The 23,332-nt window shown below is 42.0% G+C and overlaps 2 protein-coding genes across 5 annotated transcripts in view; both read left to right on the forward strand.

The window, feature by feature from the left end:
- Window positions 1-10,453, forward strand: part of fam171a1 (family with sequence similarity 171 member A1) — a 43,447-nt gene extending 32,994 nt beyond the window's left edge. For both annotated transcript variants that reach the window (XM_012849344.3, XM_036133752.1), the window contains 4 exons: window positions 2,448-2,564; window positions 2,675-2,789; window positions 4,295-4,412; window positions 6,442-10,453. In XM_012849344.3, the coding sequence (XP_012704798.2) occupies window positions 2,448-2,564; window positions 2,675-2,789; window positions 4,295-4,412; window positions 6,442-7,971 (1,880 nt within the window). In that variant the 3' untranslated portion in view covers window positions 7,972-10,453. The remainder of the gene's footprint in view (window positions 1-2,447; window positions 2,565-2,674; window positions 2,790-4,294; window positions 4,413-6,441) is intronic.
- A 1,844-nt stretch (window positions 10,454-12,297) lies between these two features.
- nmt2 (N-myristoyltransferase 2) lies at window positions 12,298-22,800 on the forward strand. 3 transcript variants are annotated; one of them, XM_036133778.1, is made up of 12 exons: window positions 12,300-12,525; window positions 12,979-13,096; window positions 15,288-15,429; window positions 15,839-15,957; window positions 16,029-16,120; window positions 16,786-16,902; window positions 16,984-17,154; window positions 17,241-17,349; window positions 17,448-17,618; window positions 17,709-17,876; window positions 20,768-20,905; window positions 22,181-22,800. In XM_036133778.1, the coding sequence occupies exons 1-12, from the start codon at window positions 12,413-12,415 to the stop codon at window positions 22,199-22,201; spliced, it is 1,479 nt and encodes a 492-aa protein (XP_035989671.1). In that variant the 5' UTR covers window positions 12,300-12,412; the 3' UTR covers window positions 22,202-22,800. The 3 variants fall into 3 exon arrangements, with proteins under 3 accessions (XP_035989655.1, XP_035989671.1, XP_035989661.1); XM_036133768.1 differs by having other exon boundaries at window positions 12,301-12,525; window positions 12,976-13,096; XM_036133762.1 differs by having other exon boundaries at window positions 12,298-12,525; window positions 12,976-13,096; window positions 17,448-17,876.
- The last annotated feature ends 532 nt before the right edge of the window (window positions 22,801-23,332 follow it).

A 23,332-nucleotide genomic window follows, 5' to 3' on the forward strand; every position in this document is an offset into this window, starting at 1 on the left:
TGGAAGCGTGGGAACAGAGTCATTAAATGTCACTCCTAACCGGGTCAGCCGCTCACTGAGATGGAGTCCCCTGTGGAAACGGTTCAGACAGGACCTCGGTGAGTCTGAGCAGACCTGAACACAGTGACAGAGAGACAGAGAGGAGCTGAGTCACACAGCCTCTTTCGTTCCTTTAAAGGGGAACTCGCCCCCAAATCAGCAGATTTTTGCCAATAAACTGTTAACACGCTTTTCTTAAAGTACTGTTTTCATATCCTGGTAATTATTTTGACAAATTATTGCATATTTGTTGAAATCCTGCATTTTTTGTCTAAAATTATCAGTGTAGCTCCCTCCTAGGGTTAATCAGTGGTCTTTCATTGCTATTGGTTCAAAAGTTTTTGTGACGTAATTTTGAGAAACTGACATCAGTAGCTCTGCCGCTGAGGCTATCTGGCAAGCCATTTCAACAATTAATCAGTAAGTTTAACTATCCAGAATTACCATTATATATATATATATATATATAACGTCATTTTGACTAGTCGTAAAGTCACTGTGACTAGTATGAATTTTGATTTAAGATATAGTCATTCTGACTAGTCAAAACCAAATTACAGATATATAAAATGACAAAAAACACATGAAAGGCTATATAGTTGGAATCTTACAAGGCAAAACTAAATTACAGATATCTGTAAATATAGTTTTGACTAGTGAAAATCTAATTACAGATCATTTAAATGAGTTTTGACTAAACAAAATTATGTTGCAGATATCAGTATATAATATCCAGTCTAGCGATTAAATGGTAATTGTCTTGCCATAGTACTGTATCACAGGCAGACTCTGCTGCCTCATCCTGAAACGCGCATGCAGTCTCAGCAAAGAGAGCCGAGTGGGGATCAACCACACTCTGTTTCCACACTGCAAACGAATCTTCCATGCACAAAGCTGTCTGTGATCCTGCTTTGATTACAAAGTGGGAAATAAATATAATATATTCATGGACCGATCCTGTCCTCCACTGCCTCGGCAGCACCGGCTTCCAGCATTGCTGATTCAGCACCTTGAGCTAGCATCTCAAACTGATAAAACTCAGCCCCACTGGGCTCCACAAAGACTCCCTCAACCTCTGGTGACGAGGGGGGTCGAAAATCCTCCACCTCCGAACCGAACCGGTGCGTAACAACCAGCTTCACTGCTCACTCTCCATGATTCAATATGACAAATCAAGCTAGTTGCTGCTTTTTCCCCATCCTGAACACGGCCCGGCTCCCTTTACCGCGTATCCCCGCCCACTTTGAGGACATTTTTCCTATTTGTCTGGGGGTGGGATTATGCTTTTACGCGGGGGAGGGCTACACTTTAATGTTTTTCAGTTCCCTTATCTCTCCTTCCATTCCTCCTGTTCCTCCACTTTTGTTTCCTCTGGTTGGCATGTTTTTTTACTCTCCGACTTCCTGTTGTGTGCATATTGTTTTTTTTTTAAACGTCTCCGTTTCCATTTTTAATATTTCCTGCAAATTTCTGAATACTCTTTGTTTATGTCAATGTAAACATTGAAACAGAATCCTCTAATAGTCACTGTGTGTTTCACATGGGGTCAGAGGTGGGAAGGCCCCATTGAATGTTTCCTCTACGTAAGTGCTGATTCACTGTAAGCCAATCAATCAGAGCCTTTGGCTTTGTAGTGGTTTTACAAAGCGTAGTTAGAGGACAAGAAAGTTAGGAACGCTGGTGGATGCTTGTTGTAGTTTCACTTGGATACTTTGATGCCTCAGGTAATCTGGCTTCTCGAAGAAATGCATCAGTCTTCTTGCTTACTGTGAAAAGTCCCAGTGTGGGAAAAAAAAGCAATTGATCAAAGTCAGATTATAGTGTAAGAATAAAATGTTTAAGATGCCTTTTTGATTTTTTTTTACATTGCACTTAAAAAAAAATATTGACCAAGGCGTGTGACCATATTAGGGTCATTCTCTGCTCTGGCATTCACCCCTGTGCTGTGTTATCTAACTAGCTAATGGAGAATTAGTATATTCAGTAGTCTTTAGATGTTGTCATTATGAAATAATGTTAACAATCATTAGGGAGAAATATGTCAGGAATATTACAAATATAACAATAATGATCAAGGAAGTTTTTTTCAATCTGCTTTTTGTCATATAAGGCAACTATGGATTTCAAGTTCATAAGTCTGTTAAGTCCCCATTTAAAGCTTTTATTAACGCAAAGCGGAAAGCCGTAGGGTGATAACTACTGTATACACGCCCACATTTTATGTAGCATCTGTAATTCGTGCACATTACAAGAGGTCTCCTTTGTCTTTAATTAATTAGGGAGAGCCAGTTGGGACGTAATTGCAGAGCATGCTGTTTTCACTTTGTCACTAATTCCCCCTGAACTTATTTCTGACTCGGTAATTTGTGGAAAATTAGATTTTAAGCAATGTGGTTTTGTTCGTCTAGGCGCCTGGATCAAGAGCAGTTCGGGTCACATACAGAGGGTGGGAAACCAGCTGACCCTGACCTACCTTGCTCCTCAGCTCGGGTACTGGGTGGCTGCCATGTCCCCTCTGCACTCGGGTAGGAAACTAAACACAAACTAATAGTGATGTTGTTTTTTGTTTTGTTTTTTTTGTTTTTTAGGAGCTGTTCGCTTGTCATTTTAGTCGTTAAAGTTGTCTTTCTTACAGGTCCGATGGTGGCAAGGGACATCAGCACTTACCATACTGTGTTCCTGTTGGCCATACTAGGAGGCATGGCTTTTATTCTGCTGTCCTTGCTGGGCCTGCTCTTGTACTACTGCCGGTGTGTAAAATATTGACAACATATCACAGCAAATATGTCCACCTGATTCCCCAGAGATTATTTGTTTGGCTCCTAACGGAGTTGATAAAAAGAAAAATGGTGATTGTGATACAAATACAAAATGTGTTCATTTCAGATCTTAACCTTTGTGTTGTTCTTCATTTGTTATATCAAACCAAATTGTATCTACAAGATGAACAGCACATGAGAACTCCTAACAGTAGCATTATGTATTATGTTATAGTAAGAAACAGAATTTCCTTTGTTTTTCTGATGCCATTCAGTCCTTATAGATTCGCCATGTCCTGATACCAAGTTTTAGTCCGACCCTACTTTAAAGGTAATGAAAACAAAGAGGTGAATATGCTTGAAAACTCAGTAGCTTTAAAATTGCAGTCAGTATCTCCGTACCCAGCGATATCTCAGACGCTGTGGTCTCTTTTGTCTATTCTTCTTGGCAGACGCAAGCTGAAGTTTCTGTTAATATGCTGCTCCAACATGGGCTTTACTCTTTTCAGAAAGCTAATATAATGTCTGACAATTCACCTAAACGTGCAAAGGTTTATCATGTGTCTCTGAAGCTAAATCCGACTGGACACACACAGCCACGGTCCATTTTTCAATGTTTAAATGCAAAGCAGTTCTTTAAACTGCTAACATGTTTACTCTCTGTTTTGATAGGACCTGTTGATAGTTTATTTTAATGCAGCTGCAGCTAGTCCTGTTTAAACTTCGCGTAAAAAGCTGTAACGTGCTTCCAACATTGTAAAAATGAAGGTAGTGTTTGAAAGGTGCAGCGTAAAGGTCTCTCTCTCTCTACTGAGAGATGCCGAGGGACATCTGAGCCTAGTTCACAGACCGGGCGACCCGACAGCAGCTGCAGCAGTCAATAGTCTTTCATTATCAGCCTTATTGTAAGGGGAAAACCCAGAATCCTTAGATGACTAAAATAATGTGCATGAATATATATATAAAAAAAGGTTTTCCAAAACCTGTATACCAAAATTATAATACTATTTTCGTTTTGAAAGCGGCAGTGCCATATGCTCCTGTAATGCTCAAATGAGGTGCGACTTGCAGAATCGCCGGCTATCAAATATAAGAAGTTAAGCTTAGTCAAACACGGATATCAGACATTTTAAAAAAAACTTGATTTGACCAACTACAATGCTAGTTGGCCTTGCATTTAGATATCCCTGCTGAGAATATGGTTGGTTGTATAAAGCGTTGCTTTAAAGCAGACTACTCTGTTTTCGAATGCTGCTCTCTACGTATTTGTATTACCAAGGACATTAATATGTTCCAGACTTAAATGTTTCCCACGGCCAAATAATGTAATCGTCTGGGTTTTACAGGGCAACAGTAAAGATTGTGGCTACTCAGTATTAATTGTTGGACAAATTTTAGTCCCTTCACAATCTTTTTCTTTTTATTCTTTGTTTCTATATGCTGTATTTTTCCCCATGACTAACTCATGAGCGCTGCTGTGTCTCTGTGTTGAGCAGACGTCGCTGTCTGAAGCCTCGAGGGTCTCATCGCAAGTTCACTCTGTCAACTGGCCTTGACAGCACTAAGAAGGATCAAGCAACCTCCATGTCCCACATGAACCTCATCAGCAACGAGGTCTGTTCCTGAATTGTGTCTTTTATAATGCGTTCTACGTGTCAAAATTTGTCTAAAGCTGGGGAAACACTACGTTATTTCCTTGTTGTTAGATTTTACAACCGATTCCGAGTCACTAAACATCTTCTTCAGTCGGCAGTAGGTGCAGTCAGTCAGTAGGGTGAGTTTTAGTCAATTCTGGTAGAGTGAAATGATCACAGAAAACCGACAGCCAATACGGTAACGTCATCATAGTAACAAAACCAAAGCTATCATCTAAAAAGTGTGATAAAAATTTAAGCAAAAAGAAAGGGAGACTCTTATTATTAATCTTATATTTAAGACTAAATTGCAGTAAATAACTAAAGCTCTAATTAAAATAAAGCCAACATTTCAAATATTACACAAACATAAAGGTATACATGCTCTTAAATTGAAAGGTTTCATTAATGCATTAAATAAAGTGGTCTAATTAGGCTTAATTTAAAGAACTGATATTTCTGAATGAAACATTTTCCAATTGGAATGACTTGTATTGCTGTTAAAGATGAAAATGGTAATGGTGTTAGAATAAAGCCACCATAGAAGGTGATTCGGAAACCCATTTATTACCGGACATCAAACAAATAGAAAGTTTCAGTATGAGTATTACAAGAAAACACGATTGGTGTTCATTTGAGAAATTCACTTGAAAGTATTTTCAATTCATGGGGGAGTTCAATAGAAACACAGATTGTTGACAATATTTTACCGCCACCTACTGGTATATATGTTCACCTTTCAAGCTATCACCCTCCAGTGTGTGAAGGGTTCAGTCGGCCTTGGCTGGTTTGATAAGTCCTGTAGTCTGGGATCCTTCTGCAGGTTTGTGATGGCTACAAACCTCTGCTGAAACCAGCCTGTTAGAGTGAACTTTGTCTTTTCAACATCTGTAGAGGCTGTGAAAGTTGTCACTTGTTGTGAATAAAGCAGCTACTATAACTGGAGTTTAAATCAGCGATGCTTGTAGGCTACTGTGTTTAGAAAGGACACACTGTGACCGCATCCTACCTCCTCTCGAGGTTTGAAGGATCAAAGATGAGCAAAAAATAAATAAAAAAACGCAGAAGTCTTGAGAAATTAGAGCACCAAAACTTGTGCAGTCTAAAAGTGAAGGTTTTGGTGCTCAGTTGATTTCGATCTATCCCTCCCTCCCCACCTTTCATTTCCTTCTTTCATTCCTTCCATTTAATTCATTTTGTTCCTTTATCCCTTCTTTTTATTTGCTTTCCTACCTTCGTCCCTTCCGGTCATTTCCTTTACTTCCTTTGTTCGTTCCTTTTATTTCCTTTCCTTATCCCTTTTATTTCCTTTCCTTCCTCCATTCGTCCCTTCCTATTATTTCCTTTCCTCCCTTCTTCCCTTCCTTTTTTTCCTTCGTCCTTTCCCTTTGTTTCCTTTACTTCCCTTGTTCCTTCCTTTTATTCCCTTTCCTTCCTTCACCCCTTCCTTTCATTTCCTTTCCTTCCTTTTGTGCCTTTCTGTCCTTTCCGTCCTTTCCATTTATTTCCTTTCCTCCCTTTGTCCCTTATTTTTATTCCCGTTCCTTCCTTCCTTCATCCCTTCCTTTTTATTTCCTTTCATGCCTTTCTGTCCTTTCCTTCCTTCCTTGGTCCCTTACTTTTATGTACTTTCCTTCATTTTGTCCCTTTCTGTCCTTTCCTTCCTTTGTCCCTTCCCTTTATTTCCTTCGCCTCTTCCTTTCACTTCCTTTCCTCCTTTGCTTTTAACATTTGTTCATTGAAATTTTAACCGCTGTTGCTGCATCTGCCATAAATCTATAGAGAACGTTTGTATTTATAACTTTCTGAAAAGGCTAAAAAGGACTGAGAAATTGAACCTGTACTGGAGTGGAGGTGTGAGATGTTGTACAGCTGGTCCAGTGGTTGGCCTAAAGAAATCCCAGGTTAATTTCTTAGACCGTTGCTTTATTAACGTCTGTATTCAACACAGAATGTTTTCCTTGGTTTGAGTCTGCTCCGACCTCATCTGACCAAAACGTTGTGTTTAGGTGCAGCTGGAGCTCGTCTCCACAGCCACCGAGCCCGACATGACCACGCCAATGTTGAAGCCTTCTTCGTACGAGCCTCAGGACAACCAGCGTCAGCAGAGCCTAATCCACCTCGCCAAACACAGCCGCTCCTCTCTGGGCAACAACAGCCACCACGGCTCGTCCCTCGGCAATCTGACGCCGCGCAGCAGGGACTACCGGCAGTCTGCAGAGACGTTCCAGCTGAAGGCCGCCCTGTCAGGCGGGACGGAGAGGGGCTACCGTCAGTCGTACACCTCCGTCTGCTCGTCCAGCAACCAGATCTCAGAGGCGCTGTCGTCGTCCAATCACGGCCAGGTGTCGGTTACCCAGCTGAGCAGCGTCGGCATCATCGACTGCATCTCTCCGTCCTCTCCTCCGCACTCGCCCTGCCGGGGGGAGGGAGGGGAGTGCCGGGCGGCTGACCACCTGCTGTCCCGCTCCGTAGACCACCTGGAGCGCTCAAACCCTCAGGCGCTCGCTCGACCGGGCCAGCTGCTCTGCTGCGGCTCAGTGGACCTGCTGAGCGCCGGGGAAGGCTACTCCAGAGTGCGCCCCACGCTGGTGATCCCGGCACATTACATGCGCCTGCCTGGCGAGCACCCGCTGTCGGGTCAGGCTCTCCTGCTGCAGACGGACCAGCAAAGCGACCTGGAGACCATCCAGGCCGAGCTCAATGCCTCGCACTCCCAGCAGCCCCTGGGGCCCAGCCCCGCCGACAGCAGCCCTGACCCGAACACGCAGGGCGAGGCCGAGGCTCTTGGCCTGTCGGAGTCCTTGTCTATTCCTAACGCTCTCGGGGAAGCGGCTCTTGTTGAAATAAACAGAGAGGACACCTTGCTGGCCGAAAAGACTCTAATGGAGCTGCGAGGAGGGAAGCCTCTGCCTCACCCACGCGCTTGGTTTGTGTCTCTAGACGGACGCTCCAACGCTCACATCCGCCACTCATACATTGACCTCCAGCGGGCGGGCTGTCAGAGTAATGCGCAGAGCTCAGGGGATCAGCAGGATTATGACAGCGGTGGGCGACACGGCTACGATGCCAGCCTGGACTCTGGCGTGGACCTTAACGAGCCCCGTGTGGGGCGCAGGGGGGGAGACGCGGAGCGGGAGGAGAGAGCGGGGAGAAAGACTGCCACACCAGCCACAGCTTACACCCAGCTAGTGTACGTGGATGATCTAGAGGGGGGAGGCAGCCCTGAGGGCGGGGAAACCGGACCCGCCCTGTCAGACAAAGCTGACGGTAGCAGGGAGAATCAGGGACCGGGGCGCGTGGAGGAGAAAGCAGGCGAGGGGGTCCGAATACTCGAGGAGCCGCCCTCGGTTTCCCCGACGTCCCCCGCCTCTCCTCCTCCTCTGCCCACGCCAGAGGGAGTGACTTTCAGGACTGATCACGCGCTGCTGTCCGTCTCCCCCGATGATGATGCAGCACACGAGGATGGAGAGGAGGAGAAGAAAAGCCCCTGGCAGAGGAGGGAGGAGCGACCCCTGCTGGCCTTCAACCTTAAATGAGTCACAGAAGCGGGTTAAAGGAGAGGTTTACGTTTTTTTTTTTTTTTCCCACTCGGTCTCCATAAATAATCACTAAGCAGGTTTTTTTTCCAGTTATTTATGGATGGAGATTCTCAGTGTCCTTATTCAACGTCGCCCAAGTGTAACAGCCCAGTTCTAAAATTGAACACATTACAGGTGCATCTCAGTAAACTAAAAATATCATTGAAAACTCATAAAGATTCATTATACACAGTTTTATATTTGAAGTGTTTATTTCAATCAGTTTTGATGATTACAGCTTCTGAAAACCCAAAATTCTGTTTCTCAAAGATCATAATCCTACAAAAGACATTTGAAAAAAAATTTAAGAAACAAATTTAAGACCTGTACATTCACTACTTGGTCAGGGTTCGTCTTACATTAATTTACTGTATCAATGCGGCGTGGCATGGAGGAGGTCAGCCCAGGTTGCTTTATTAGCCGCATTACTGTATTAAACATCCCTTTATAATGGTCTAAGAAGCTGAATTTTGGGTTTTCACCTGAACATCAGAGTTATAGAACTGTAACATGTTTATGTATAATATGATTCTATCAATTAAATTGCTGAAATTTTTTATATTTAAAATTTCTTAAGATGCACCTGTATTTAATTTCTAACTTTAGACACACATAAAAGCATGATGCTCCCAAAGATGCTGACTCTGCGACTTGTGGCGACTACGATCGCTTTAAGCAGAGACTCTATATGCAGTCAGAACACGATAAACATGCAAAACAAGTAAAAACGTAAACCTCTCGTTAGCATTGCTCCTCGACGACTCCGACGAGAACATGAAGGACGAATCCTTTTTAAATTAACACCTTTTGCTCTTATGAAAGCACTGAGAACACATTTCAGCACTGCGCTCTCCTCTAAGTCCAGAACGGTTCTGGTCCCTCGTAAAACCTCTAGGAACAGCTACATAACGACCACTGAGCGGCAAATAGACTTTGGAGGCAAGATGTTGGGAGATTTTATGCACAACAAATATATGCCTTTTCTTTTTAAATAAGGAGCCTCGTCGGTATAAATGGACTGTGGTGGAAGTATATGATGAGTTGATGATAGCGACCATTTTTTTTTAGCCATATTGGCAAAATCCCAGGAAGTATCCATTTAAAGTGAGAGAAAAAACCCCAGTTTATCCTCGGTGAGTGGGTTTTAATGGCTTTTGGAGCATATGTGCACAACAGGACGTGTAACTGTACAGTTCAATAGGAATCTCTAGGATCTGCTTTGAGCCCTTCAGCAGCATCAGCCGCAATACGAATGCATAAACCCTGTACTATATATATATATATATATATATATATATATATATATATATATATATATATATATATAAAGTTAGCTTATAAAATGGGCTTTCCAGGATGTTTATGCAACCTTTTGTGTCTGATGAAATTATGCCTACCTGCTACTTGGCCCGAATCGGATAATGTGACACCGGTGTGCTGGTAAAGTTTAATTACCACTACAACACATGTAGTCTCACTCTTTAGTAATTTGTGAAGTTGATTTTATGAAGGTTTTTTTTTTATATATATATTTGCTAAACCACTGACTTGCATATTTTTGTTTTAAGGCTATGCATCACTTTTATACGGCTGCTTTGGATGCCTTTTTGTAAACGGTAATCTCTGATTTTAATTGCCAACATGAAGTATTTTACCTGAAAACGGGCTGTTTTTTTTTCCTTGTAATATATTAAGGGCTTTTTCTCCTTACCTGTTTTTTTTTTTTTTTTTTTTTTTTTAGCTGAAACAAATGCTGCATAATATTTTGCCAACTAACTTTGCTGTGTTTCAGCCTCCCCCCTCCCTCTCCGGACACACATAATCCAAGTGCCTTTGAACAACCTGATTCTGCAGCTCTTAATTTCTTTGCTCTCCTTGGCCTTTAGCTTTCCTCCTCTACCTCAGCCCTCTCTCTCTCTTCCCCTCCTGCTTGTGAAGGGAAGCATGCAGTGTGCTTTCCTCAGCACTCACATAATACTACAGCTACAATGCAGACATCTCAGAAAATGTCTAGCAGCTGCTGCAATCCTAAAAATCTTTACAGTAATCAGCAATGCGCTCCCCGAGAATAAGCAGTTTTCAGGAAAGATGAAGCTAAGTGTGACTGTGTGTGAAGCTACCCTGCAGAATTTAGATTTATGGAGAATGAATGTATTCAATGTTTGTGGTGGTGTCCAATTATGATGCTTCTGAGTCTATTAAATCATCAATCCAATCAAGATTAATGTACCCATAGCAATCATGTTACAGTGTGTATAGCTGTGTTCTTACCTCTGCTCAGTCAAAATCATGTGAGTTGCTGTTATGAATGTTTTCTTTCAGTGTCCCGCAACAACCTCCAGTTACTGGGTGGAGCAGCAATACAGAGTTCTGAGTGTGTGAATCGGTTGGTTGCTTTATACTTTAAGCCTATTATTCTGAATAAACAACCAAACTGGAATCATTTGTGTTTCATTACGGGACTTCGTGCGTAAGTACGGCGCTTTGCAAAGGTATGCATACCTGATAAAGTATGCATTTTGTCAGCGAACGATCTTCAAACCTCAAAAAGATCTTGTTCAGATTTTAGCTTATGGACCAAAACAAGGTGGTGAGAGAATCTCTAGGACGGCTATTAGTCACTGCTAGGCACTCCACAAATCCAGCCTTTATTGTAAAGGCAAGAAGAAAGTCAGGCTTTTACTTGTAGTTTGCCACAGGCCTACAAGAATGAAATTTAACTTGTTGGTCTGCATGACATATGCAACATCTGGAAGAAAACACATCAGGCTAAATACGCCGTCAGGGAAGCTGGTCAGAGATGATGGGAAGAAGGATGAAGCTAAATACGGGTCAAGGAAACCTGTTAGAAGCTGCAAAGGAGTTGAGACTGGACAGAGGAGGAAGCTGACCTTCAACATACAAGCAGATTAATGATAAACTGGTGTAGATCAAAGCATATTCATGTCTAAGAAAGCTTTAAAGTCCAGACCTAAATCTAGTAAAGAAAATCTGTAGCAGGGCTTGAAAACGAATGTCCAGGCACTTCCTCATTAGGTATGAGCCACGTTGCAAAGGAGACAGACTGCAGCTGTGATTGCAGGTGCTTACTATATTGATTCAAGAGAGTTAAATGCAAATGCACAGCACACTTTTCGTTTTTTTTTTATTTATATAGAAAAGAAAATTGAGGACCAGTCTTTTTTTTTCAATAAATATACCCTCGTCTGTGCTGTCTTTTCGTGTCATTCGTGGTTGTCAAAGGATGTGGAAAAAGTTCAAAGGTTATAAATGCTTTAACAAGGTTACAACCCCAAGGCATCATGTCAACTATTATCGTTATTGTGCGGAGCGCGCGGTACAGAACAAGGCAAAAATACTCGCCTTGTTCGTTACTCCTTTATATTCGGCCTCCAGACAGACAGCTTTTATTGTAGTTTTCCAGTGGTATTGATCAACATTTCTTTAAAAAACTGTATGGTACTGAGCTGCCTCCTCTCAATTTTCCAACTTTTTTCCCCCATCAGAAATTCAAATAAGATGATGGAATTTAAAGTGCACTTTTGGAGACTTGAAGCTTGGCTCTCTAGATATGTGGAAACCTAGTGACAGTCCAAATCAACTAAAAGCTGTTCTCTTGAATAATATTCTGATTAATAGAAACATTAAAAGTTCTTGTTTTAAATAGTCCTTGTTTACAAACATCTTTATTTAGGTTCCATTTTTGTTGCTTGTGGTTAACGCAGAGAAAAAGTCAAAATTGCAATTTTGGTTGAAATATATTGTAGGCAGAACACAATCATTGCTGCTCTGAGTTTAGCAACTAATCTGCACAGCGAGGAACCAAAATGATTTGTTGTTTGTATATATTTTAAAAAGACATGATAAATTAAATTGGAAAAAAAATCACATTAAATTGCAATATTAAGAAAAAAATCGCAATTAGATTATTTTCCAAAATCGTTCAGCCCTAATATATGTGTGTGTATATATATATATATATATATATATATATATATATATATATATATATATATATATATGTATGTATATATATATATATATATATATATATGTATGTATATGTATATATATATATATATATGTATGTATATGTATATATATATATATATATATGTATGTATATGTATATATATATATATATATATATATATGTGTGTGTGTGTGTGTATATATATATATATATAGATAGATAGATAGATGTGTGTGTGTCTGTGTGTATATATTCACACTAACATTCGGGGGTGAACGTTAAACGCCTGTGTCGCCTCCCTTGTCCTACAGGGGGTGCTGTTTCCCCTCCAACATGTTCTTTGTTTTTATTTTTTTTCCATCTCTCGCCTGCTGTCAGTGAGAGCGTCTAAAAAAACCGCTTGCTGGCAGTTTTTTAAGCGTCTTGATGATGGCGGAGGACAGTGAGTCCGCGGCCAGCCAGCAGAGCCTGGAGCTGGACGACCAGGATACGTGCGGGATAGACGGAGACAACGAGGAGGAGAACGAGCATTTGCAGGGGTGAGGGTGGCCTGTCCCGTCGGGTGCGGGTGGTGGTGGTGGTGGTGGGGTGGAGAGAAACGCTCTTATTCCGAGCAGCCTTGCCTCTGTGTGTGAGGCTAGCGCAGCTAGCTAGTTAATGTTAGCCGACACAAACACAACCAAGCAACTAACACACCGTTGTTTGAAGGGTTTTTCCTTCTTCCCAATGTCGTCTTCTGTTTAAACTGTTTTTATTTCCTTAATATGTTTTTTTTTTTTTTTTTTTGCTGTAGTTTCTGTTATCGTACTCGCCTGGGCGACATGACAGGCAGCCGTTAGAGCAAACCGTTAGTCGGCTAACGGCGAGTAGCTCAGCTGTCAGTGGCTGCTCTGGTAGCTGAGGTTAGCTTTCTATGTGTGTGTGTGTCCGGCAGAGGCAGCCAGGTTGTCATTTGTGTCCTGTGTGCGCTTGTCTTCGTGTCCGTGCAGCAGTCCGGGAGGAGAGCTGGGCGCTAAGAGGAAGAAGAAGAAGCAGAAGAGGAAAAAAGAGAAGCCTAGCTCGGGCTCGGGAGCCAAATCTGACTCTGCTTCCGACTCTCAGGAAATCAAGGTATGGTGACGGCGATGGTCTACCGCACGCTGAAAAGTTGGCTTACAAGCCACGTTAAAACGTGCAAAACTTTCAATACCTCCAGTCTTTATTTTTATTTTGTGACACCTTAACAACAACAGCAATAATAACAATAAAGTGCTGTATAAGCAGGTGAAACAAGACATTTTTTACCTGCTCATCATTTATTGTAATTACAAACGTCTATGTACTTTATTGGTATTTTAATTGACATGCCAACACAAAGTATAATGGGATGGTTGTGAATTTACAGGACAAGCATGCATTGTAACCAATGTTTCTATAACTAATATGCCAAATAGTCTGATCATGTAATCGTGTAGTGATTGATTATATTCAGCATCCTTTGCTATGATGCTCCTGAATAAAATCCAGGGCAGCCATTCAGAAGTCCCTGTATTTGTATTCAGCAGTTCAATCTCCATCTTTGCATCCACTCAGACCAGGGCTCCACCCAAATACCCTTAATAAGAGCTTCTAGCTCCTGTTCCTTGACCTTTCACAGGGTCAACAGTAAGAACTCTATCTTGGGGAGGAAAGGAGCTTGGGACTGCTGTGCAGAATTCGGACAGCCTTTAACTCCGATATCATTATGTGACAGAAACGCACATGGATGATGCGAGTCAAATGAAGGCCTACAGCCTTCTGAAAATGAACTGCAAAGTCTGCGCTCTCTTGTCTTTGGACATTTTTGTTGATTTCTGTGAGGGCGCTGTGCTGCTACGTCACGTCATGCAAAGGATTGTGGGATACTTTAAGGGTTCTTAAGGGACGCCACGATAGTCCCTAGGCAAAACTAGCCGCAGGAGGGAGCATACAGGCTATTTTTCCTACCTCCTTCCTTACTGACTGCACTATTTGGACAGTACTTATCATGGCGCCCGCTGACGCACTTCTGCTTAGGCTAGAGTCCTTGCTCTCTTAGGGTATTCAGACTGAGCCCAGCTTTCTCTGTCCTGTCTCGGCTGGGGGAAAAAAAGCATCTCTGCACCATGATGCTGCCACTAGTGTGTTTAACATTTGGGTTTTTAGGGTGCTGTACATATTTGTTTTTAGTTTTTGGTGGCACATCGTTTTGCACACAGACCATAAAGTTATATTGAATTTATATAGAGCTTTTCCTGTCATACTGACCAATCAAAGTGCTTTATGCTATGGATACATTCACCCAACCCCAATCCTTAATGCGCACACATTCATACACTGATACAACTTGGCAACTTGGGGTTGACTGCCTTGTCTGGGGCTGGAATCAAACCCACAACCTTCTGAATGCAAGACGACTACACTACCTTCTGAGCCTCATCACTAACTAACTAGAGCACATTCCTGTAAATGTTCGCTGGGCCCCCTACGCTGCTTGCGCCAAGCTGTAAATGGACATTTTCGTGATTTGTGGAGTGGATGATGGATACCTATCTGCTTTACGCCCTTTGTTTTAACTACGTGACATATTGTGTTAAGAGCTTTATTTAGGTGTCTCAGCTTAAAGGAAGCTGAATATAAATACACCTTCTTTAGGAGAGCTATGCAGAAACCCCTGTAAAATGTTTAGCCACTTCACAATGATGTGCTACGTTGAAGAAGTTCCAGGTATAAAGACTTCGGCAAGGCACCGCAGATCGGTTACAGCATGAGGGTAAACAGTTGTATGCTACAGCAATGAGTTTGTCAGCATCAAAACTCAAAACTAAGGATCCACAACTCCTACTGATTCTATAAAACATGGGCGGGGAACAGTTTGCTTCCAGAAAAACAAAATAAGTTAACAAAACCAATAAAGCCTCACACATTTTATAGGAAAAATAAGAGTAAAGCCACTTAAAGGCTTTTAAAGTGTTTATCAGTGCCCACACCTGATTATAAAGACCCTGAAATGCTTAGCTTGTTGAAAGGGGATGGTGCATGGTGAGGGGGGAAAAAAACAAGAGAAGAGAAAGAAATGTCAGTAATTGCTACTTATAATATCATCACTACCATATTAAACATTGCAGTTGCGTGTTTTGATAAAATTTCGCAGCCTTTGTCTAAAAACAAGAAGGTGATTGTTTATCTTCTTTTGAGATGCCTTAATATTCTGTATTATTTTGTTTAAATGTAATGAAATCATGGACTTGGGGAGGGGGGGGACAAGCCTCTGTTTACATAAGTATCATTTTTACGCTCTCAGAACCCTGGCTTGCCCATCCAGAAGCTCCAGGACATCCAAAGAGCCATGGAGCTGCTGTCCTGCCAGGGTCCAGCGAAGAGCATCGACGAGGCAACCAAGCACAAATACCAGTTCTGGGACACCCAGCCTGTCCCCAAGTTAAGTAAGTTTGAAATAAAAATAAAATCAATGGCAGTTGCTCTACCGTAAACGCCTAATTTATTGAAGGAGGCCGTTGATTTTCGAACCAGCGGGGTTTTACTTCATCATTCTGGGTTGCTCAGAGTACCGGGCTGCAGTAGAGGAGTCGGCTGTAATTTACATCCCAGCTTTTCTGCTGTGTGTCATTAAACGAAGCCGTTTCCATCACATCTCTTGCTCATCTGGGTAGCAGGGCTCATGTTACGCGGCGGCCTGGTCACCGTCGGACCAAGTCAATCAGGATTTAACCTCTCAGCTGTTCTGCAGTGCTAATTTCTTCTGCTTAGTCAAAGTGAAAATATACAATGTGTTCTCTTCCCGTGCTTTTCCGAGAGTAATTCACCGCTGAGAACGACGTGCTATCTTTGCAGATGAAGTCGTGACAAGCCACGGTCCAATTGAAGCTGACAAAGAAAACATCAGACAGGAGCCATACTCTTTACCTCAAGGCTTTATGTGGGACACTTTGGATCTCAGCAATGCAGATGTAGTAAGTAGGATGCTTTAATTGGATCCTCAGAATGAGGGACGCTATTAACGAACGTGTCTTTCTGGTCGCAGCTGAAAGAGCTGTACACGTTGTTAAATGAGAACTACGTGGAGGACGACGACAACATGTTCAGATTTGATTATTCACCAAGCTTTCTCAAGTGGTGAGTACCTCCTGTGTTTGTTTACAGGCCAGCTGAGAAGTTTACTTAGACTCGCCGTGTGCATGAACGTCGCCTAAATATGTCTGTTTTTAAGTGTATTTGATCCATTCTGTCTTTTAGCATGGCACAGGGTACATCTTTGAGTCATTTTAAAGACCGGAGTTGGGTGCAGAAGTTTTGCTTTACCGTGAATTTTCCTAATCCGCACAAGGTTAAATTATACATACAGGATCAAATATATTCATACACACACACTAATATTAGGAGAAATGTTATTAAAATCAGATGTTATAATCAGTTACTCAATACTTGAGTGGCCTTTCTGTCAAATGCATTTTAACTCTCAATGGCAACTTTTTACTTCTAGACTGAAAATACGTTGAAGCACTGATATTTTTACTTGAGTACAATGTTTTTGGGGTACTCCCCCCACCTCTGGTTTTATGCATGTTTTTGGACCTGTGTGGACTAGAGAGAATTTGCAGTAAATTGAAGTTCTTTTTTTAACAAAAACACAGAAGTTGTTGGTTAAGTAATTGCTCCAAGCGGAAACAAAGAACAGTTCAAATGTGTCTCTAAAAGTCCAAAATTGACTAGGATATTACTTCCCTTAACAACTCAGTGTATGTTAAATCTGTATTTTTTTTTGCCCTGTCATCCCTCAGGGCTCTCCGTCCACCTGGTTGGTTACCGCAGTGGCACTGTGGAGTGAGAGTCTCCTCGAATAAGAAGCTCGTCGGATTCATCAGCGCCATCCCCGCGGACATACGCGTCTATGACACGTGAGCTCAGCCCACTGAGCCTGTCGGTTCTGGAGCAAGCCAGGCTGTGATCTAACCCGTTAAATGTTCATGTTGACGCAGGATAAAGAAGATGGTAGAAATCAACTTCCTCTGTGTTCATAAGAAGCTGCGTTCGAAGCGCGTCGCTCCGGTGCTGATCCGAGAGATAACACGGAGGGTGAACCTGGAGGGAATATTCCAGGCGGTATACACAGCCGGGGTTGTGCTGCCTAAACCCGTGTCTACGTGCAGGTATGATGAACAGTTCTCAGCTCCAGACATGCTGACATGGCATCTATTCTCCTTTCTTTAACGTGTTTTTTTTTCTTTTACTTCAGGTACTGGCATCGTTCTTTGAACCCCAGGAAACTTGTGGAGGTGAAATTCTCCCACCTTAGCAGAAACATGACGCTGCAAAGAACCATGAAGCTCTACAGGCTACCAGATGTAAAGGATTGCACCGATCGGTCCACATTCTTCATTTTCTCTCTCCCAGTAAAAGGAACAACAGCATTAAAAAAAGTGATCTTTGCTTCTTTGTTCAGAGCACCAAGACCCGAGGCTTACGGCCGATGGAGAGGCGTGACCTCCGCCAGGTCACTGAGCTGTTACAAAAATACCTGAGGCGTTTCCATCTCGCACCTTCAATGGGAGAAGAAGAGGTCGCTCACTGGTTCCTACCACAGGACAACATTATCGACACATATGTTGTAGAGGTCTGTACAGGCGCGTCCTGTCCTCAAGCTAGCAGCTCTCTTTTTTTAATGTGTTGTTCTTTTAAACCGACGCGCTCGTCTCTTTTTCAGGCTGCAGGTGGCGTGCTGACGGACTTTACTAGTTTCTACACTTTGCCCTCAACTGTGATGCACCATCCTCTACATAGGACCCTGAAGGCAGCTTACTCATTCTACAGTGTTCACACGCAAACCCCGCTACTGGACTTAGTGAATGATGCACTAATCCTGGCAAAACTGGTAACGTCTGACTTTCTACTGAAAACCCCAAGATCATTATATAAAAACCCATAGTTTTCCTCACTGTCCGACATTAAATCTGATTGAAATGTTTGTATTTCAGTTCAGGGACGATTACCAGATTATTTCTTTTTGCTAAATGGCAGAATAATGAAAGATAGTTTTTGATAATAGTTTTCTTTTTACTTACATTTTCTCTTGTACTTGGTATTGTCTTTTAAACCCTTCCACGTTATTTTCACAATAGTTTGCTTGAATTTTGGCCCACTCCTCCCGACAGTAACTGGTGTTATTGACCATCTTATGAGGATGAAACGGTCACCAAGATGACATTTCTGCCGGTATTTCCGTTTTAAAATGAAACGAACGGAATTATCAACTACAGCTTTAAAGGCAAATGCAGGTAACAAGCAGCGCTAAGAAGAACACCTTTCCTGTATCAACACCAAGAGGCTGTGGCAGGGGGTTCAATCTTAGACAGTATTAGTGACACCAGCACCACAGACAGAACCCTTCTGGACGCTCTGACCCACTTATTTTTTTTGATTCGGCCGTGGCGGCACAGCGGCCCACACTCAACTAGTGGAGACAGAGGAGGAGCCGTTACAGCTGACCCAACACCAGGTCGGATCCGCCCTGCGGGGAGTCAACACGAGGAAGGCTGTTGGTCCAGATTACAGCAGCGGAAGCATCCTGTTGTGGAAAAAAAGAGAAAATCAAGAAAGAGAGCTGGGTGAAATCACCAAAGTCAGTATTTACTGAATTCTCATAAGAATGACAGGGTTCCCACGGGTCCTTGAAATCACTGAAAGTTTGTGAATCTGAAAAAATAAATTCAAGGTCCTTGAAAGTTCTTGAAAACAGCCAAAAAAACACCTTGTCCATGAAAGTCCTTGAATTTTTTTGTGGGGTTGAAAGCTCACACGGATGACGACTCATGTGTCATTATTTTACTACCACACGATCTTTTAAAATTATGTTGATTCCGCAGACTTTTAATTTTCTTCGTTAGTTGGTAGGCTACGGTTTAGGCCTACGTGCGTCCAATAGGTTACATTCACGCAGTGTTGCCAACTCGGCGACTTTTAAGAGTCAAAGTCAAAAACTAGCTTAATCAAAGATGAAAGTAAGTGAAACAAATTGATATAATTCTGAACATCTAAATGCTGCACTTTTTTCCATAAAATTCCATGAAACGGTAGGCTAATGTACATCTTATATGTAATGTAGTATGGCATAGCCATATACTGTGGATATAAATGTAGGCTATGAATATGATCAATATCAATGTAGGCTATAAATTATATCCACTTTCTTGCATTGCTTCTGACCCAACAACTTCTATGCCGTTTAGTCTTTTATTAAATTTGCATTGTATTAAAATATGATAACCTATTCAGCGGTCACAGTAGGTAAATGCCGCCACGTGTGGTCCTTGAATTTGAGGAAATTGGTCCTGGAAAGTCCTTGAAAGGTCCTTGAATTTGATGTTCACCAAGGTGTGGGAACCCTGGAATGAGAAGAAGGTTGCAGTATAGGAAATGTTTCCCAGACAGGGTCTGGTCTGTTTTAACGAAAACAAGAAAATAACGGCCCTTTACCCATCTTACTTTCCAGCAATGGCCTTCATGGGCCGACTTTTCGGAGCCCCCCCTCTCTAAGACAAAACAAAGACGACCACGGCTGTAAGCTGCTGTGCGACACAAATTAATACAATCATACAATTATATGGAGCCATAAGCCAAGACTGGAATGAGATTCTTACCCAACAATCCTCAGAAACTGCACATCCCAGCTAGAAGCTGTATTCACCACCGTTTTTCACCTGTCCCTCTTTCACTCTGATGTTCCCACATGCCTAAAGTCCGAGTACAAAATCACCCAGTTGCTTTCACTCCATTCGTCACCAAATGTTGTGAAGTTCTCTGCAGGACGATTCTAAATTTCCTCAGGAACAGACCACAGACTGTCCGAACGGGTAAGAAAACGTCAGCAACCCTAACCCTGGACACAGGGACACCCCAGGGGGTGTGTCCTCAGCCCCGTTAGCTATTCAAGACTCGCTCATAACTGCTCCCCCGTTCACTCCACCAACACCATAATCAAGTTTGCTAACAACACCACTGTTGTAGGTCTGATGTCTGATAAGAATGAGTTGGCCGACAGAGAGGAGGTCCAGCACTTGACCTGGTAGTGCTGAAAGAATAACTTGAACTTCTACATCTTAACGTCAAAGCTATTATAGACTCTAAGAAATCTAGGCGTACCACACACACTCCCTTCTCGATACACAGCCAGGAGGTTGAGAGAGTTAAGAGCTACAAGTTCCTGGGATCGCACATCTCTGCTGATCTCACCTGGAGCAGATATTTCATACCAGGTGGGGAAACCCCAACAAAGACTTTATTTCCTCAGGAAGTTAAAGTGCGTTTCACTTCCTCACCAGCTGCTCGCAAACTTCTACAGGTCAGTGATAGCGAGGGTAGTGGAGTGCTGCTGCGATGTGTGGTTCTGCTGCTCTCAGGAGAACAGCCGAAATCATTGCTGGATCATATCAATCACCAGTAGAAGCCTTATGGACAGAAATGTAATAAATGTTTTGACTGCTGCTACCCTATATGTGTGTTTTGATATTCACACTGCCAAACGAGAGCTGCTAAACCTTTTCCTTGTGTGGAACAATGAATTTCTATTCTACTTCTGAACTTAAAGAAGATAATAAAAATAGGAAAAATTTTTGTCTGATTTAACGACAGTGAGGGGAAAAAAGGTGCCTTTTTTTTTTTTAAAGTGTATGTTTATCAGTAAAGGTAGGAAGCTACCAAGGTGACCTGGACATTGTTTTGTCGCTGCCGTGTGATTCATCCCAGTGTTTGTTGTGTGCTCGACAGAAAGGTTTTGACGTTTTCAACGCCTTGGATCTGATGGAGAATAAGCTGTTTCTGGAGAAGCTGAAGTTCGGCATAGGAGACGGAAACCTGCAGTATTACCTCTACAATTGGAAATGTCCCCCTATGGACACTGATAAGGTCAGCAGAGTTGTACCTTCAGCTCCTATCGCGTGTTATCGTTCAGAAGCCTGAAACGGCCTCAGGGTGTCCTGAAGGCAAACTGAGGTTACAGAAGAACTGTTTAGTTTTTTCTGATGCTGCTCCGTCTTGCACCAATCTATTTGAAAGCTTAAGTGAACTGTGTCTAATAGTTGAATTGTTTAATTTAAAATCTGGGATTTTTTTTTTTCAAATATATGTTTTTGAGAAAAGGTTTCGGTGTCGCTTTTAGCGCAGCATTTTTTAGGGTTCTTAAGCAGGCTTGAAAAGTATAAAATTTAATTTCAGTGTTTTCTGGATTGAGATCAGTGTGGAAGAACCAATGAGGAGAATATGAAAAAATAATAGTATTTCCAGGATTTATTGTCTGTCCCGTTGTCTAAATGTTGTGACCTTTCATTCCTGTCCTTTTTTTCACAGTTTCCTATCTCCCTTCCTTTCTGTCTTTTCCTTTTTGTTTCCTGGTGTCCTATGTACTTTCTGCACTGCAAAAACAGAACTAAAATAAGTAAAATGTTTATAAATTTAGTGTATTTGTCCTTGATTTGAGCAGGTAAATAGGATTATCTGCCAGTGGAATAAGATTTTTGCACTTAAAATAGGAACAACTCATCTTTATCATCTTATTTCAGGTGCAAGATGTCTAATTATCTTATTTCAGGGGTCAAAATACTCATTCTATTGGCAGATAATGTCATTTACCTGCTGAAATCAAGGATAAATACACTAACTTTAAGAACATATGACTTATTTTTAGATCAGTTTTTGCAGTGTGTTCTTATTGTTTCTTTCATTTATTGTCTTTTTTCCCCTATTTGTCTTACCTTCCCTCGCATCTTCCTCCCTTCCTCCTCCTCATTTCTGTCCTTCCTTTCTTCCTTGTGTCCCATTTCTTTTTATTCGTCTGTCCTTATGTTATTATATCTCTCCTTCCTTCATATGTCTGACAGTCTGTGGAAATATCTAACTTGGATTCACAGAAAAATGTATACTTATTATTATTATTATTATTATTATTATTATTATTATTATTATTATGAGCGATTTCACACGGATGATACATGGCAGCTCTGTAAACAGCTCAACTTGTGTTGTTTTAAGGCTACATAATTAGGTGTTCATATTTATACACGTCACATATTTTTCTTCCCGTTTTAAAGGCGTGTGACGACATCAGGTGTGTCTGTCAGATGATCCGTAACAGGACAGACGTGTCAGAGCTCCTCTAATAATCTGCCGATTCTTGCGTCTCAGGTTGGCCTCGTCCTTCAGTAGCAGCTGGCCTCACAGCTGCTCCTCAAGCGGGCGCCGGATAACTTCGGCCTCCGGATGCTCCTCACTCGGACCCCACGGGTCGCCCCCGAGCTTAACAGTGAAAACTACAAGTCAGCCAACCCCGTGACCAAAGGGGTGGCATCATTAAGAACCGTTGCCGTCCACCCGGGGTTGAAAACTCTTCAATCATCATCCTGAATGTGAAGTCATGCTATGCCTGAGATATCCTCGCAGTACAACGCCGTTGACACGCGCTCCCGCTCCCAGAACACAACGGTCGGACGTTCCAGGGGACGCCTTGACGTTGTGAATTTTGTTTCCATTTCTTCATTCTCTACAGACATTGTTACCAGGGGCTGGTATGAAATACATTTTCATGTACCTATGTAAATGACGACCGAGGCATTTACCTTTTCTCCGTTCTGTTTATCCTCTGCGGTCCGCAGTCGTGCCGCTGCTCCATGTATCGTTTTCCCTCTGTTTCCATGTCACTGTGGTCAGTCGTGTGTCTCTGCTGGCTGTTCTAGGCCTACGTAGGATTAGGAACTAAAAAGGTGTTTCTAACTCGTACTGAAACACGTTTTCTTCAGTAATAAAAAGAAAAAAAAATTCCGTAATAAAGGAAGTCTCACACTAAACAACACAAAAACTGTAAGATGTAGTTTACATTACAAAGAAAACCACATGTATTCCTGTAGTTTGGGTTGCAGGTTTGCGAGGGCTGATCTAAGACATTCTTCCCGTTGGGTTACGTAGAAGTGGGTTTTTAATCAAGAATGTACCGCATCGACGAAGCACAATTTTACAAACAAGTCATATGGCTCTCTTATGAACGATCTGTTTGCTTTTGACAAATGGGGGCGGGGCTGTTTTTATGTTACGAAGTCACTTTTTGTTTTGTAATTTGACATTCAACCCATACATGTGTTAGCATTTACTGTTGCCCTCATTCAGGTTTGTTGTTTTTTTGGTACACTCTCCACTTAGCAGCAGTGGTAATAGGCAGCATATTTGACTCGGGTTGGCATTTTGTATAAAGTAAACTTGTGTGGAGATAATTTATTAACCTAAATATGGCTTATTGGTCTCAAAAGGGAAAAGTCTGTTTAATTTTGTCATTACCGCTTGCAG

The sequence above is a fragment of the Fundulus heteroclitus genome, chromosome 3, assembly GCF_011125445.2.
Source record: "Fundulus heteroclitus isolate FHET01 chromosome 3, MU-UCD_Fhet_4.1, whole genome shotgun sequence".
Lineage (NCBI taxonomy): Eukaryota > Metazoa > Chordata > Actinopteri > Cyprinodontiformes > Fundulidae > Fundulus > Fundulus heteroclitus.

What these genes read in the sequence shown, in the direction of transcription:
- nmt2 (XM_036133762.1), top strand. Translation starts at nt 12,413, where the DNA reads ATGATGGCGGAGGACAGTGAGTCCGCGGCCAGCCAGCAGAGCCTGGAG. An exon ending in GAGAACGAGCATTTGCAGGG is followed by an intron (nt 12,526 to 12,975) that starts GTGAGGGTGGCC and finishes GTGTCCGTGCAG; the next exon opens with CAGTCCGGGAGGAGAGCTGG. An exon ending in CCCCTATGGACACTGATAAG is followed by an intron (nt 20,906 to 22,180) that starts GTCAGCAGAGTT and finishes CTTGCGTCTCAG; the next exon opens with GTTGGCCTCGTCCTTCAGTA.